The sequence below is a fragment of the Eutrigla gurnardus genome, assembly GCF_963514095.1.
Source record: "Eutrigla gurnardus genome assembly, chromosome: 11".
NCBI classification, from domain to species: Eukaryota; Metazoa; Chordata; class Actinopteri; order Perciformes; family Triglidae; genus Eutrigla; species Eutrigla gurnardus.
Genome location: NC_139925.1, coordinates 27,042,879 through 27,060,623, shown reverse-complemented (window position 1 = coordinate 27,060,623; position 17,745 = coordinate 27,042,879). Strand labels below are relative to the sequence as shown.

The following is a 17,745-nucleotide window of genomic DNA, read 5'->3' as shown; positions in this document are numbered from 1 at the left end:
TTTAATCATTTAAGAGCTAACGTTAGGGTGTAAAGGAACGACACCATGGTCACATGACTTCAAGGCACCTCCATTGAAATAAAGGCGGACTAGTGCTCTTGTGACATGACGTGACTGATGTATTATATCATAGAGAAAAACATGATCAAATCTCTTCAGCTCAGTAAACACAGGTCTTATTTCAGGCATCGAACCAAAAACACATTAAAAAAAACACCTTGACTTGGAGACGAGGGAACAGGAGTGTAAAAATGCTGACTCATTCCTGCAGAACTCTACATAAGATGCACCTTATCAACAAGTCAATCACCTTGTTGTCATCACTGTTACTTAACAGCTGCTACCATGTGTGATCCTGCAGATGCATTCAGGTCGTTGAATAATATTTTCCATTAAAACAGTAATTCTTTATTTTGTTTATTTTCCCAACTTTCACATTATTGTGTATAGTTTCTTTATCCATGACCCACAATGTAGCATGTTTTACTAAAGTTCTTATTTTCAATGGTTACGTGTTTTTGACATAAAAATATGTTGTCGACAAATAGTTTTTGTAATGTTGGGAAAATTAATACTATGTGGTATACATGCAAATGGATAAAAGCAGCAATTTGTAGAAACCACGTAAGACACCTATCATCTAAATCAGGTCAATTTAGGATGAATTTCAGCAACTATGACCATGTTTGGTTCCCAGTTGCAACAACAAAGTATCATACATTTACTACCAAGCTAATTTGAGCAGCCTGGTTTCCTACAAATGATGTTCACACACAGCTAAACTACATTGTGAATTACCTTTCAAGGGAAACATATCTTGTCTTGGATTACATTGGCTCTTGATGTATCACAAATTAGAGTCCGTGGAAGTCCATGTAGGGACTACAGTTCAAAACTGCGACCATTCGGTTTCCTTGGAAACGTAATTGGAAGTGTAGTTTAGTTGTGTGGGAATTTAACCTGGTAGGAGCCAGACGTGCCTCTTTGCTACATGTATTTCGGTATTTACAGCCCCTTTCCACCACAAACTGGCAGAATAAAAACTTGACAGATCAGATGATCCAGGAACATTCTGTGTTCCTGTATGAAGGGACATGAAGGATATCATTAAAAGAAACGTTTGATGTTATAAAAATAACTCCCAGAACCACATAATCCCTAAACTTCACCACTTTATACCACATTTTAAACTAAGGATTCATAATTTTGAGCTAAAATACAATGAAGAAATGAAACCACAAACAGAAAGCAGGCTCTATATTTATATATCCACAGTAAGCTTTATCATTACATCTGGCAGGAGGATGACATTGTTGAAATGTTGAAGCTTTTCAGGTCCTAAATAAATAAAAGGTTCCTTGATATTATATGACACTATTGTCAATATTAGTTTTGTGCAGAGAGACTACCAACATTTTGCAACATTTTTCATTTATTTCACTGATTATGTTGAGGAGCCATGCTTCCATTTACATGTTGGTGTATAATAGCCTTACCTGTGAAGATGGACTTTAGAAATAAATCTGTCAATATCAGATTTATGAACCATGATAAAGGTACCTTCCAATACCCAATCGGACCACCTAGAATCCATCAGCCTTCCAAAGACACAGTAAAGCTTTCCCTGAGTATTAACTGTATCTGAAATACTGACAAAATCTAGTGATTCATGTATGTGGACACTAATTGACCATTTCACTCAGCACTAAAACAATGCCAATGTAAAGTTAATAAGGATACTTTTTCTTTCAAAAACGTCCATGTGACTGCAACATCCAGAGCTGGTGACGCAATATTGGACACCAAGTGTCCCAAAGTCTTGTTGTGAAGAGACATGTTCCTAACAGTTAAAACCATCTTCAAATTTGTGTTGTCTAAACATTGATTTTGTATCGTAATGTCATCCTGACTGACAGAAAAAAATAAAATGGTGCAGGCACCAGTGATACTTCCAACTGAAATACATCCGTTTGAAAGTCGTGCTGAGCAACATGAAGAAATTGGAAAGTGCGGGTCCAATCTATGCAAATCACTAGATTTCACTTTCCTGACAATTTCACAAATAAGCAGAAACTCTCACAACCTGTGAACAATGGTTTGAAGACGCATCTGCTTTACTAATCACAATAAACAACAGTGCCAGGAACTCTTGATCATACCTGGATCTGCCTGAGCAGAGTCCAACTATAATTGAACCAACTGATCCCAAATCAGCAACAACAAAAGCAGAAACCATGGCGATAGCTTGTTTGTCTTACTCTTACTCAGGTTGGCTTTCTTTGGCCAAAAGCAAAAACATGCTTCAATGATGCCTTCAATGATAAAACCACTCTTAACTTCATGTAATTCTGTACTGTTGTTAACCACCTGTGGTATTCTGATGCTTTGAAGAGGGAAATCATTGGTGCTCCATGCAAAAGGTGATGTAGGAAACAAGGGATTAAGGAGAAGGGATCTAGTATACTTTAACAACAAACTCAAGAATTAAGATTTAAGATGGGTTATGCAATCAGTCCCAACCTGCATGTGAAGGTGTAGTAGTAGTAGTATTGTGATGGAAAAGTTGAGTTAATTGAGTATTTCTAGAGGGAAAGGCTTGTTCATGTTAGTTCTATGGAGGAAAGTTCAACTAGTAGTAGATTTTAAAAATATGCATGCAAACATGCATGTTTTAATGAAGTTACAATGCAACATCTGTGTGGCTATAGTCAGGAGTGTGGTTAGGGATAGCTAGAGGCGTGCTGGGTAAATTAAGGGAAAAAAAGAGCACCATACCACAGGGCAAGGGGCATCCAGCCCATCCAGGCCTGGCAAGCCCGGTTCACCTTTATCCCCTTTAAAGCCTCGGAAAGCCTGTTTGTGAAATCAACCAATCAAAAACCATTTTTACAGCTCATTTGTAGCAGAGAAGTGTCTGGCTTCTGCTACTTGACGGAAAGAAGATCTCCACTTCTGTCCACGGCGAGACTGGATGCAGGTTCCCTAAACATGCAGGCAACCTGGGACCGACAGGAACTCGGCTCACTGACTTTGGAAGGTCTATAAATCTGTGTAAGACAAATTGTTTCTTAATGGGAATTACTTTGATCAAGAATTCTGCTATAGACCCTAAGAGTCTCAACAAACACTACTGTGTTTTAAATCAGGTTTTGTTGCATAATAATGGGCTTGGGTCAACCTTTGGTTTGAACTATTGCTCCCTTGGGTCAAATATGTGACCCGCCACTGTAAAACCAGCAACAAGTCGGGTGGGACGATTTTGCGTAAAAGACGAAATAAGCTTCTTTTTTTTTTCAAAATTAGTGATTTTCATTTTTTTGCAGAATATGCAAGTTGAGATCATGATGAAGCCACTCCATGTTTCAGATAACAGTATTGGTTGCCGTAAAAGTATACATTTTGTATTTGTAGTTTCGGAAAAAACCGTCCGTTGTCTGTGTCCCTGCAGGCCCGTGTACGGCGATGCAGTTCATTTCCATACTGATTACCGTTGGCCATTCACGCGCTGTTGTTATTTTTTCGGCAAATCAGCTGCATGTTAGAAGCGAAACACATGGCTAAGCTAGCTCAGTACTGTCGTTTTAAAAGTATATGCACATCGAAACTAAGCTGTAATGGGAGGTTTTTGGCTCGTAATGTGGGCATCTGACAGTAAGGTGCCAAGTTGCCTGTTGGCATTGCTTGAATTGACTGTGATGCTAATAGTTTAGCAACTAGCCTACCTGAGGACAATATAGCCTATAGTTGCTAAATCATTAGCACTAGCTACTTAGATGGTGCCTGCAGGCTTAAGCCCAAGTTAAGGCTGAGTTAAGGCTGAGTTATGCTTCCGCGTCGACACAACGCAAGGGGGCTTGCGTACCCCTTACGTCCTTGCGGACCCCCCTTACGTCCAACGCAAGGGCCTGACGTGTACCTCCAAAAAATCCTAGACGCGCGTCGAGGCGACGCAACACCAACGCAACACCAACGCAGCGGCATTGGCTGTGATTGGTCTGCTAACTACATCCGCTGGAGACCGCTATCCGGTTTCCACTCATAAACACCGCCATTTAAACTTTTAAAAGGCTACTTTTATTGTTTGCACCTCGTTTTATTGTTTGCACCTTGTCGCTTTTGCACAAAGAAATAAAACACCAAGTTCTGAAAAATAGTGGATGTTTAAAGCCGGAAAGTAAACAAATAGGCTATAACGAAGCTACGACGATATACGTCAAGAGTCTCGGTCGGTCGGTCAGTCTTTACAAAAAACATAGCGCCCGTTACCGGTGTGGCTTTGAATTGCATTTCGACACGTAAACCCAACGCAGAACCATCACGGTCTCCCAGCAACTGCGTGGACGTTGCGTGGCCGTTGCGTGATCACTACGCGGAAGCATAATCAGGCCTTTATGCTTCCGCGTCGACACAACGCAAGGGGACTTGCGGACCCCTTACGTCCTTGCGGACCCCCCTTACGTCCAACGCAAGGGCCTGACGTGTACCTCCCAAAAATCCTAGACGCGCGTCGAGGCGACACAACACCAACGCAGCGGCATTGGCTGTGATTGGTCCGCTAACTACATCCGCTGGAGACCGCTATCCGGTTTCCACTCATAAACACCGCCATTTAAACTTTTAAAAGGCTACTTTTATTGTTTGCACCTCGTTTTATTGTTTGCACCTTGTCGCTTTTGCACAAAGAAATAAAACACCACGTTCTGAAAAATAGTGGATGTTTAAAGCCGGAAAGTAAACAAATAGGCTATAACGAGGCTAACGACGATATACGTCAAGAGTCTCGGTTGGTCGGTCATTCTTTACAAAAAACATAGCGCACTTTACCTGTGGCATTGAATTGCATTTCGACACGTCAACCCAACGCAGAACCATCACGGTCTCCAAGCAACTGCGTGGCCGTTGCGTGGCCGTTGCGTGATCACTACGCGGAAGCATAATCAGGGCTTTACAGATGTAGGGGGGAGGGCTTATCTGAATGAGATGCAAATGAGCACCATTGTGTTTCCTTTCTGGCCAGGTGAGGTGAGGTGAGGTTGCATTGGTAGTGTGGTAGCCATGACAGCACCTCCGTGATAGAGACTCACTCACAAGGTAGCCCCGCCCTAAAGCATCCCATGCTTTCTGGTCTGTTTGACTTTAAATGGACCATGATTGACTAAATAAACATCATGCTGGATTGAAGAAGACTTGGAACTAGAGATTGAGGCAATTAACTTGTGTCTGCAATGTTTACTGAGATAATAAATCAAATGACAATTAGGACCATTTTCTCATAGACTTCTATACTCTAGTTTAATTGTTCTCTGTTCAAAGCTGCAGAACTGCAGGATAATGGCTGAAAATCATGACGAGAGCTTTGGTATCTCTAAATACTCATCAGCAGTGGCTGCCTCGTTCCTGTCCGTCTTATTCCTGGAAAAAAGAGGTTCCTCAGGAAAAGGTATGGTCTGTGGTCCTTTCAAGTCACTTTCACCTGAATGCTCAAACCTCTCATTGAACATTTGTATGGATCAAAACATCACATTTAGGATGTCACCAGTCCAATAACTTATCTCTGAGAGGCTGCAGAGGACACTTGGACCAAACCCTTCCTGAGGTTGATTAGAACCACTGAAGACCAGAGCCACAAGGAAGCTGATGACTGTATACCAATCTGTGTCATATGTTTAACTAGTGCTGCTTCCTTGTGCCTCGTGGTTACACATGGGACTCCTGACATACCAACGGACAGGGGGCATCTAATCCAGGTGCTCCTTGGTCTCCCTTATCCCCTTTGGCCCCCCTGTTGCCTTTCTTGCCCCTCTCTCCCTGCAAACAACAGCGTATTAAAAAAGACAAACTTTAGTCCTCCATTAAGCCACACATGAAGCAAATGTTTGTTTTTTTGAAAGATTTCATCTGTCAACTATTCTTCTAATGTAATTTAGACAAAATGAAAGAAAATGTGATTTTAATTCACGACCATGTTTGTTGTGCTGTTCAAAAACCAACATGATGTTGTACATACATTTAGAGGAAAGGAAAGGTCAGTAGAGGGAGTTAGGGAAGATAGATTAAAGGCCAAAGCAGTTGGTGAGCAGGATGAACTTCAAGGAAATGGAAACAGAGGTTTGAAAGTCTTGAACAGTGAAAAGGCAGTTTTAGAAAATGCTTTTATCTTTATGAAGATAATTGTCTGAACAAATAATTTGATATGAAAGTGAGCAACAGTAGTAACACTCGACATAAAACGAATCTAGTTGAGTTTGTGACAGTATTTATTTTTGGGGTGGGACTACCCAGAAGCCCCACAATACAATATTAATATGATTCTTAAGTAACAATATGATCTTCTTGTGATTTTAAACATTTTTCAGTGAATGGAGTATTTAAATTTAAACCGTGATTTGTTTTCTTTTTTCAACTGCAAATGATTTAGTTTTTCTGTTTTATCGAATAAGATGTTTTGATATTGATATTGCCAAACAAAATATTGTGATACTTTGTTTTTTCCCTCAGTCATGCACATCTATGCATGCAACATAGATATATTCATCAGGATGGGGATCATTATCGCCAAACTCATTAAAAACGGCCACATCCATCCATCTACCCATCATCCATCCATCTACCCATCATCCATTCATCCATCCATTTACCCATCATCCATCCATTCATCCATCTACCCATCATCCATCCATCTACCATTCATCCATCTACCCATCATCCATCCATCTACCCATCATCCATTCATCCATCATCCATCCATTCATCCATCCATCCATCTACCCATCATCCATCCATCCATCATCCATTCATCCATCATCCATCCATCTACCCATCATTAATCCATCCCTCATCCATCCATCTACCCATTATCCATTCATCCATCCATCTACCCATCATCAATCCATCCATCTACCCATCATCCATCCATCAATCTACCCATCCATCCATCAATCTACCCATCCATCCATCATCCATCTACCCATCATCCATCCACGCTCATCCATCTATCCATCATCCATCCATCAACCCATCATCCATCCGACATATTGTGGTAAATTACTTTCCTGTGCATTTCCTGTCCTGAAAAGAATAATTGGCTATAATTAAATCACTTGTCAATGTGCATGCTCATGTGCATGGTCAATTTCAAATAATTTGTGTCTAATAAAAACAATGGCATCTGTTCCTGCTGTTGCCTTCTATGCATATGTGTTTGTTTAATACTACCAACACCTGCTCACCAAGATCAAAGGCTGTAAGGGATCAGACAAAGAAATTGGAAAATGATGTATCTACGTTTACATGCACACTCATATTCCACTATATTCACAATATGACCATATTCCTAATTTGATACGGGACATGTTAACATGGATATTCTGAAATACTCTCAATGGAGCATTTTCAGAAGAAGATTCAGGTTTCAGCAGCTGCATGGCCAAAAGAAAAGAAGGAAAAATACACCTACTTTTAACATTATCAAGGACTTGGATATCAGCAGGTTTTTGGATAAGAACAAATATCACAACACCAACCTCTTCAAGAAGGAGGATGAAGTAATGAAAGACAGAAACTGTTCACACAGTTTCATCAACTTTAAAGACATCCTATTTTGTAAACATATTGGTAATTATTGTTTTTTTTGGTTGGACTGTAGCGGGCCAGCCCTATAACTGGCTCCTGTGCTGAAAGTAAGTAAGTAGCCTAAGTAAGTAAGTAACTTACTGATCAAATTGCAACCAAAGGTCAGTCGAGTGACATAGACTTACAACGTCACTAAGGGGCGTTGCTCATGAATCTGCGTTGAAAGTCGAGCAGCAGAAACAGTCGCCAGTGGCGGTGCCAGGGAGGAGCTAGGTGGTGCTGTAGCTCCCCCTATAATAGCCATAGCACCCGCCCAGCACCCCCAAGAAATGTCTGTAATTTTTTTATATTTATATTTTAATGTCATGTTCCGTTGTATTCAGGGCTCGACTGTGAAAGAATTGTGTGAAATATTATTTTCAGAGGTTTACATTGGCAAGCTTATGTATGTTGTATCTATAGCCCTTGTGTTGAATACTTTTACATATATGCTTATAGTCGTGGAACGAGTATAGTTAATGTGGGCGTGTACGCGTGTGTAGCTATATATAGGCCTACCAAGGCTGGTCCGATGCGACCGCCATAATGAAATGCCCCGAAATTCAAAGCACCTTCTCTTAAGTGTTGAGCATCCCCATGGCACCTGCAACAGAAAATCTCTGGAGCCGCCACTGACAGTCGCATTCAAGCTGCATTCATCACTGCTGCAGTGAAATGCAAAGCTGGAGAAGTCAACACGTCTAAAACACACAGGGTGGATTTAAATGCTCAAGACTGAACCCTTTATCACAGCCTGAAAGTTATATCCCCCACAGCAGCCGTAGTAAAGCAGCTGCAGCTAGCGTTAGCACAGAAGCAGCCGTACATTGAGCACAGCAGCTGTATCTAGCGTTAGCACAGCAGCTATACCTAGTGTAAGCACGCCTGCAGCCAGCGTCTAAACAATCTAACTTCACCCCTAATAGACGGCAAAACTCTTAAGTGAAGCATCGCAAACTTCATCTTTACGTGATGAATTGGCCCATTGGATACGTTGTTGGAGATAAGTGGGCTGTGTACAATCATAACTGTCTTGGTTGACTTAGCTTTTAGTAGCATTAGCCAATGCTCAGCCACTGGCTGTGCCTGAAACTCCTCACCAACATGATATTTAGTCACTGGAACACTGTGTGAGAACACCTTAGTATGAAACCAGAATTCATAAATTGCAGACTATTCATGGGGAAATATCACAGTAAGACGTACAACGGTGCTAACACAGCGGTGCTGCTGATGTCAAAATAACAAAACTCATGTGAAATCACGTGATTCATCCAAAATCATCAACAAGAGTGTTGCCATGGTGACTGACTGACATGCTGCAGATTGTAGAGACGGTTTGAGTCGAGAGAGAGATGGATTTTATCGGCAATTAAGCACATTGACCAACACGGTTCAGCCAGATAAGAGGTTTCATCTAGTCTTGTTTTCTGGGCAAAAAACAGAATATTTTGTGCATGTAAACGTAATCAACCAAAAGAGCAGTAAGCAGTGTGACTTCAGTATTCTCCCACTGCTGTCCACACAAACGGAATCTCATATTATATACTTTGTGTCTCATATGCTTTTAGCTCAGATGCAAAGCCAAGCTTTGAGTGTTGCTAGTGTTGCTGAGGTTCACATTCAGAGATGAGGTAGGTTCATGCATGATAACAAAACGTTTCTTTGTGGACTTTCTTAAAAAAGTTGAAATGATGAAGTCCACTGCATTAACTTTTAGTAGTTTGCAAATCATGCCAGGACTACAAATACTGCAGCTGTTTGAAATGCACTTGTTTCATGATGAAAGGCTGAGTCTGTGTGGACTCTGACCTGATCTCTGTCCTGAATGCTGCGTTCACACCGGACACAAAGCAATTTTAGGATGCATGTACGCAGCAGGTGGCGTACACGATGTGAATGATGCGAGGTGAATTAGGTCAATATGCAAAGTTCGTCTCATTCACGTCTACGAGTTGAAATATTTCAACCCAAATAAACACAAATCATCCCACGGTCAAACATGAGTGAGTAACAGAAGTTGTCAATTCACTTTGCATTTGGTGTGAACACATTAGAATGATGCAACAGGTTTGGCGTGCTAGCATCAATGTAGAATACATTTTGCATCTTGAACTCCTGAAATTTACGTTTCCACACAATTAAACCACATTCAATGTGGGGGGGGGAGTCTGAAGAAACACAGTGTTACTGCCTAAACATACGGAAAGTAATTGGTGTTTGCATTTTGTTTTGTTTTATTTCAATTTCATAGTAATTTTAAAAAACATTATTATTTTACTAAACCTAACTACATCATTTTGTAGCAGCTTTCTTTTTGTTCGTTATCAACCTGTTTCAAACTGAGGAAAAAATAAGTTTCCCTGGATACATAATTGTACAAAGGCGTATTAGGGCCACTGTAGAAAAAAAAAGCAAATTTGCTAGTTATTTGCTACTTTATAAAGTTGCAGATTTGCTACTTAATTACGATTCTAAGTACTGGTATTTATGCTAGCTAAAATCCCATTAATGTCACATTTATTCTTCTAATTAATACATCACAACGTGTGACGACTCCTCGTTAAGTTCCTTAGGGTGATGATGTTGATGGTTATTGTTGGTTAATTTTATATGGGGCCAAATTGTCATCTTATCGGTGTTTATTGATTGGGTGGTGGGGGTAAATCACTCGTCATAGCAATGGCAAACATATGGTGTTAGCAGATCCAAGCAACTTGTTTATATTAGCTTTATGTACACTTGAATATATGCCAAAAGAAAACGAAGGAGAGAGAGGGGGGCAAGATTCTTTATTATATAAAGATTACTACTTTAAAACTAGCAAATTTGCTACTGTATAAACTCGCAAATTCACATTTCTATTCCCTCTGAATATTGCCCACCTTTCTCTGCTCCGTTTTCTTTTTTTTTTTCTTTTTCTACAGTGGCCCTTATATGCTGTCGTATAATTGAGTTTAGTTGTATGGGAAAAGATTTTTGCAGGAGATGGGAGATGCTAATTTGGGGTATGGGTCAGGGGTTGGAGGGACTACATTAAGACTTGCAAGGAAGAGGTTTTGTTAAGTAGGAGCAGTGAAGAAGAGGTGTAAGAGGAGGAAGATTAACCCAGGACTACATTAGAATGCAGGAGGAGGAGGAGGAAGAGCAGGAGGCCAAGGTTTGTGAGGGGGAGAGAGGGCAACCCCGGCAATAAAAAGAGCCACGGGCCAGAGAGCAAGGTGGAGGGAAGGAAAAGGGGATAGGAAGACCTGCGGAAACAAAGGAAGACAGGACAAAGAGTAAAAACACCAACACTATCCCATAGCTTTGTCTTCAGCACTTTCAACCGGCAGTCACATGTTTGACACAAGCGTGTTCATCTGGCTGTACGTTTTGGATGTGGGGCCGGTTGGATGTGCTGAGAGAGCTGATGAAATGTGAAGACTTAAAGATGGGAGTGGAAATATTAAAGAGTCACAGGTTAATGGGAAGGAAACAGAAACATTCTCTTAGAGGAAGGGTATGTGGACATTACAAACTGATTCTCTGGTACAGTGAAACCTGGGCATCATTTTGATATTCAGTGATGTTTAAAGGAATAGTTCAATATTTGGAGGAATATGCAAATTAGCTGTATACCTCAGAGTAAGAAGATGGATATCAATCTCATTGCTGTGCTTAGAAGAATCTATCTTTCACATGGTGACAGACGGGACATGATGGTTCAAAAGATTAGCTCACAAACTTCTCTTGCTCCGATTGATGGAAGGATGATATAATTGGTCCAAATTGGTTGATAAACTACTAGCTGAAGAAAACAGATTTAGTTATCCAGGAAGAACATTTTGCAGCATTTATTGTTAAATAAAGGCACAAAATGACAAACAAAGGATGTGATCTAAAACAGTGGTCTTCCAACCACCGGTACCGCTTCACAGACCATGTGGTCGCAGAGAAAAAAATAAATATCTTGCTTTATTGACTGAAACAAGTCAAATTGACTTATTGCCTGAAAGCTGTTTTATTTTGAAAATGACCGGATTCTCTTCTGTTGTGTCATCTGCTCAGGTTTTGTTGTCTAAACCCAACGTTGGTTTTGTTGTTTAAACCTTACGCTGGTTTTGTTGTTAAACCTAACGTTGGTTTTGTTGTCTAAACCTAACGTTGGTTTTGTTGTCTAAACCTAACGTTGGTTTAGTTGTTCAACGTTGTTGTTTTAACACACAGATATTAAAACTGATATCCATTTCTGAATCACAAGTCTGATCTGAAATTAACATAAAAGACAATAAAACTGTCTCCAAGTTCACTTCACGACATAATGTATTATTTTTCTTTGACAGACTCTAATTATGCCTGGAGTGTTGTCAAGATATATTCAGGTCATTTAATCTGATGAAGTTTATTATGACCCTCAAAGCAAAGCCACTGCAAGATGAATACATTTGCCTCAGAAAGGCATCTTAGCGTTAATTATTTAAAAGACTCATCTGGTTTTCTTTTCATTCTTGATATCAAAGAGAACATCCAATGTATTCATGTTCAGCTCTTTAATTCTCATCACAGTTCTGCTCAGGTGGCCCCATATGGCAATAATGGCAGAGGTTAAATTATGTGTCGGATGGTGTATTCCTGTTAGCTTTATAGCTTTTAAAACATTATCGGTGGTAACTTACCCGGTTGCCTTTGAGTCCTTGTGGTCCCACTAAACCCTGCAAAAAGAGATGAGAAATAACATTAGTGGCTGTGCATATTTGCTTGGGAAATAAGCTTGTCTTCCATATTCAGACTGACATGTGTGTTCAATGCAGCTTTCAATGAAGCAGAACAATACCAGGAAGAGACTTGAACCTACAACCTCATGTATGAAAGCATTCCCAGTAGACGGCTTTAGAATGTGTCCGACTGTTTATCTCAACATTGTCGTGACAGAGGAGATGTGTTTTCTTTTATAAACGTGTAATAATAAAAATGACAATTTATTTCAGGGCCCCGAGGTCACTCAAGGTCACCTTACAGTTTAAAACAGGAAAGTATAGTTAAAATAGGCAAATATAGTTAGTTAGTAAGCACGGCAGATGACATGACATTTCCGTGATCATTGGACACCGCATTCACAAGTTAGATGGTATTTCCTGTGAAGAGTCATGTAAATGTGACGTCTGCTCCTAATTGTTAAAAGCATGCTGCTTCCAGTGAGCTTAAAGCTGTTTCCTGCTGTGATGGATATTCCACATGGACAGACTTACAGGGATTCCTTGAGGCCCAGTTGGTCCTGGCAATCCTCCATCTCCTTTTTCACCCTGTAGTGACGAGAGAAGATCTGTGTAAGCGGATCGCCTCCTAAAACTATGTTTACTTAGAGAAAAAGGACTTACTCTCTCTCCCTTTGGTCCTGCTGGCCCTGAAACACCTGATGGTCCTATTAGACCCTTTAAAACAGAACAGGGAATAAACATACCTGTTAGCACATACAGCCAGGAAAAATATCACAAGTAAATGCCTCAAATCAGTAACTCAACAAGCTCTCTGGTGGAAATGAATAGATGTCACAGAAGGTGATCTCGTGGACCATTTAGATACATTGTACTTATCAGTTTCTGTCCAGACACCTGTAGCATTAACACACCAAGCTTGTTGAACTACTGTCCAAAACTGTTAAAATGAGGGGAAATAAATAACATGTCAACAGCTGCAGTTCTCTGTCAGGACTGGAGAGGAAGACCTTGCATCTCAGGCACATCCAGTATGTACAGTGCTGCATGGAACACGGCCGTCCGTTCTATGTGACATGTCAACATGCAGCATGGGCATCTCTGCATGCTCCGTTCAGGATAGTTGCTGCTGATACAGGACCAAGAGGCAGGACGCTGACGAGGCAGGGTTGAGGACTGAGGAGTCATACTGTTGAGATGGACATTCAAAGCAGCACGAGGCAACGTTCCACTTTGTGGTAAGGGATTATAAACACGTTTAAGGACATGTAAATATATTATTAGCCTGACGTAATGTAATGCGACAAAGTGAAAATGTTTGGGCCAATTTCAAGATTTTACATTTTTTTTCTCATAACCACAAAGTCCTCATGTTGTTGAGGCTGAGACTCACTGTGTTTTTTAATCTAATCTTGAGACTCACCTGTTCCTCCTCTCTGTGACTACTTCACTAAAATGTTGTTTATGATTTTATTTATCCCATTTCAGCCCCTAAATGTGCTTGTTTGTTTTGTGTAAATTGTTTAGTTTTAGCTTTGAAGTCACTACAATGTAAACGCACCCGCTTCGACGTACATATTTAATTAAGCAGAATCGCTGACTTATATTCACAAAACGTACACTTGGGTAGCACCACATTCATCGTTATTTGAACAGAAACCACAATCTTTTCCTAAAGCTAACCACGCTGTTTCCTTTTTTCCATTTTATGATTGTCTCATGAACACAAACTGTTTTTGTAAGGGTCCTGTTTTTGTAGAATTGTGAAAAGTTATGTAGGGAGCAGCACATTTTCCGCTGTGTAAGAAAAACCTATTCAGTGTTTCTAATGACCTCAAAGATATCATTTTCTGTACTGATATTTACTGTTATTCATCAAACAATATACATGTATCTGCTATAAGCTAGTAATGGCTGATATGATTACAATCAAGGCTGGTCTATGGGATTCTGCTCTTTGCTCACTTTGGAGTTAAGATGATGCTGTAAGGGTTGTCAATAAATCAAGGGTACTGGTACGTAGAGTTGCCTTGTTTGCCATGATAGTGGATTCTTCATGCCAGTGCATCCTCAGAACTCAACCCTGAACAGTCCTGTCCTCAAAGAGCTACTTTAGGAAGAGCAGAGACAGGACAAGCATAGGAAGCAGGAAAGCAAGCGGACATGACAAGCAGACGTCAAGCAAGCTGTAGCAGGGGGGAGGAGGAAGAGGAGGAGAAGGGTGGGAGAGGGGGGGCCTGAACAGGACTTGTGCCACTCACCACTGGACCCGGTCTGCCGTCTAACCCATGAGCCCCCTGTATAGCGTTGTACACAGTTAGAGAGCAAAGATGATGGGAGGAAGGAGGGGTGGGGGGTTGGGATGGGAAGGTGTGTGTGTGTGTGTGTGGGGGGGGGGGGGGGGGGGGGGGGGGGGGAGGTGGGTGAGTGAAGCTGTGACACAAGTGACCTCAAAAACACATTCAGATGATGACAAATGAAGGGTGATGGAAGTGGTGGAGGTAAAGTGAGTGACAGTAATGGTGAGCAGCTTCTTTGGCTGATCATAGTGGATGATGTCACGAGGCCTTTTTACACAGAAGATTCCACCGTAATCGTGGAAAGGAGAGTTTACAAACAACTACGAAAGGTGACGTTTTGCTCGTCTCGCATATTCATATGACTCTGCACGACTCTGAGGCAACAAGTGAAGTTGCTGCATCATAAACAAGTCGATGCGTATAACGGCGACCTCGTACAAGCAACTATATACCGGCGTTCTATCGTCTTTGGATCTACGCTTGGAGCTCATTAAATCTGCCGGCGGTGTGTCGCCACAGTAACACGTCTTCACTATGTCACGTCTTTTCTTCCTCGGGTGCTCGGAGCATTTAGATAGAACGCCGTATCGCCTCGTCTCTCCTCTGATGCGGCTCTGTGACGACCTCCGTTGGTGTCTCAGAGGCGTAAAATTCTGTCACGCCTTTCCGCCTCGTTTGGACTGACGACGGGGCGGAATAACAGCGGAATACTTACTCGGCAGTCTAAAAGGGGCTAAGATGATGCTCTCTACTCTCACTGACATTCAATGTGAAAATCCTGGTTCAGACTCCAAGTCAGTAAACAGCTGCTCACTGTAGTTCTATCGAACAGGAGGGATTCATGCATATGTTTAGGACTATTTTTATTGGCGAATTAATCCGCATTAAGAGCTCCGGTGGGTATTTGGGGCAGCAGGACAATGTATGTTGATTGGAGTCAAAATAAACTGACATCTGACTGTTCTTAACTGACTAATCTTAACTCTCAATGTCCACAATCATGTTTTGTGGAATATTCATCCACATTCACATCTCATGCACCGATGATGACTGTTAGGTACCACCTGAAAATTTGGTGCAAGAAGTTTTGGTTTTCACCTGAGAGTTTTCACTGAGAGTGAAAACCAAAGAATAGAAACCAAAAGTGATTGACATAATTTTGAAGAGTATGAAAAAAAAAATGAAACATCATTTGAATTACATTTTCAAATTGAAATGTGAGTATTAATGATTTACTTCCTTTGAAAAAATGCGCCCTTTCATACAACATTTTGACGACATAGAAGGAACATCAGAGACATGAAACATCTGTCAATAACACATGCCTGAAAAAGGGTTCAAGCAATGTGGGTTTTTCAGGTTATTACTGCTGAATACTAATGCTATGTTTACACCAAGCACAAATGCTGTACAATTGCATACAAAGTCAAAGCAAATTATGCAAATGCCGTTAATGAGGAAAACCCATTAATGCGTAATTCGGGACACCCCCCCCCCCCAGAAAAAAAAACAACCCTTACCTATAGCACTCTGATCATAGCACTGTTGCTCTTAAGGTACTACTTTACTCAGATGAGGACCTAACACTTGTTCTATTTTTAGCTCTTACTTTATCGGCAATGACACGTTGTGGTTTCTTTGTTTCCTTCTTTTGACAAATGTACTTATTGTAAGTCGCTTTGGACAAAAGCGTCTGCTAAATGACCTAAATGTAAATATACATGTCTTGCTAGATACATTGAATACAGTTTGGGAAAGTTCACTGAGCATCTCTGGATGATGTTATGAACCCAGATAGGACAGTGAGTGATGCAAATTAATACGAATATTCCAGTGAATAAACACAAACGGTCCCGTGAAATAACAGAAATAATCCTGTGAGTGAACACAAATGATCCTGTGAAATAACACAAATGATCCCGTGAAAAAACACAAATGATCCCGTGAAATAACACAAATGATCCTGTGAAATAACACAAATGATCCTGTGAAATAACACAAATGATCCTGTGAATAAACAGAAATGATCCCGTGAATAAACACAAATGATCCCGTGAATGAAGACAAATTATCCCGTGAATGAATACAAATGATCCCGTGAATGAAGACAAATTATCCCGTGAATGAATAAAAATGATTCCATCTTTCAGGCAAATTCCCAAATTCCCTTTCATTTGTTTGGTGTGAACATAGCATTACATGTCTGTACTGAAGCAGATAGAGTCCCTGAAATAATCCAATTGGAGCAAGAAAACTTCAGAGGATTAAACACAAGTAGAAGATAGATGGAGGGAGGAGCTTGGAGAAGGACAGGAAGGACAGTGTACTTACAGGGAGTCCAAGATGGCCTCTGTCTCCCTTGTCGCCCTTCTGACCCGTCGCTCCCTTTTCTCCTCTAATGCCTATGCCTGGTTCACCCTGAGAGATAGGAGGAGATAGAATCTCTATTTCACACTTCCATTCCTTGAATGGCTATGATGTAGACAACATAGACATGGGTATAATCTTATTGGAACCATATCTCACCTTAGGCCCTGACATTCCTTGAGATCCCTGGAACGAAAACAGTGGGATTACTGACACAATCTACACTTTATCCAAACGCATACAGCTTGCTAGTTGCTAGTGAATCCAACTGGTGTATTTGAGGAGCACCAAGAGATGAATAGTACACCAATATTACAGTTACAAGGTACACATATAAATGACAAAAGAATTCAGAATCACCTTATATACATTTAATAATATAGCCTGATCATTGTCAAGGGAGGAGAGGATGTCAAGGGCAGTAAAGTATCGTGGACCATTTTTAAATTAGCACATTCACGGTTAATAACCTTATGAATGAATGCATAAATAGATAAGAAACTCATCTTGGGCTGGTAGGGGAGGTTGTGCTTTCACTCTCCTACACACTTACAGCTTCATCATTGTCATTACGTAACAAGATGTCATGTTCTTTTCAACTTAAATCTGTCCAATTTCAACCTGAGCTGAGGATTTATCGGCCAAATTAACTGGAAACACTTTAAGCCTGGGCTAGCGTGAACGTTTTGTGCTTGAATGGCATATTTGACTCACTGCTGGGCCAACTGGTCCTGAAGGTCCCGGGGGCCCTGGAGGACCATAGATCTAAA

At 40.8% G+C, this 17,745-nt stretch overlaps 1 protein-coding gene across 5 annotated transcripts in view; it reads right to left on the bottom strand.

The window, feature by feature from the left end:
* Positions 1 to 17,745, bottom strand: part of col13a1 (collagen, type XIII, alpha 1) — a 66,654-nt gene that overhangs the window by 6,110 nt on the left and 42,799 nt on the right. For 4 of the 5 annotated variants that reach the window (XM_084021649.1, XM_084021650.1, XM_084021647.1 and 1 more), the window contains exons 31-38: positions 17,690 to 17,740; positions 17,135 to 17,161; positions 16,940 to 17,026; positions 14,570 to 14,605; positions 12,972 to 13,025; positions 12,843 to 12,896; positions 12,270 to 12,305; positions 5,722 to 5,808 (exon numbers count right to left, since the gene is read on the bottom strand). In XM_084021649.1, coding sequence (XP_083877775.1) covers positions 5,722 to 5,808; positions 12,270 to 12,305; positions 12,843 to 12,896; positions 12,972 to 13,025; positions 14,570 to 14,605; positions 16,940 to 17,026; positions 17,135 to 17,161; positions 17,690 to 17,740 — 432 coding nt within the window. The remainder of the gene's footprint in view (positions 1 to 5,721; positions 5,809 to 12,269; positions 12,306 to 12,842; positions 12,897 to 12,971; positions 13,026 to 14,569; positions 14,606 to 16,939; positions 17,027 to 17,134; positions 17,162 to 17,689; positions 17,741 to 17,745) is intronic. The other variant, XM_084021651.1, reaches the window with a different exon arrangement.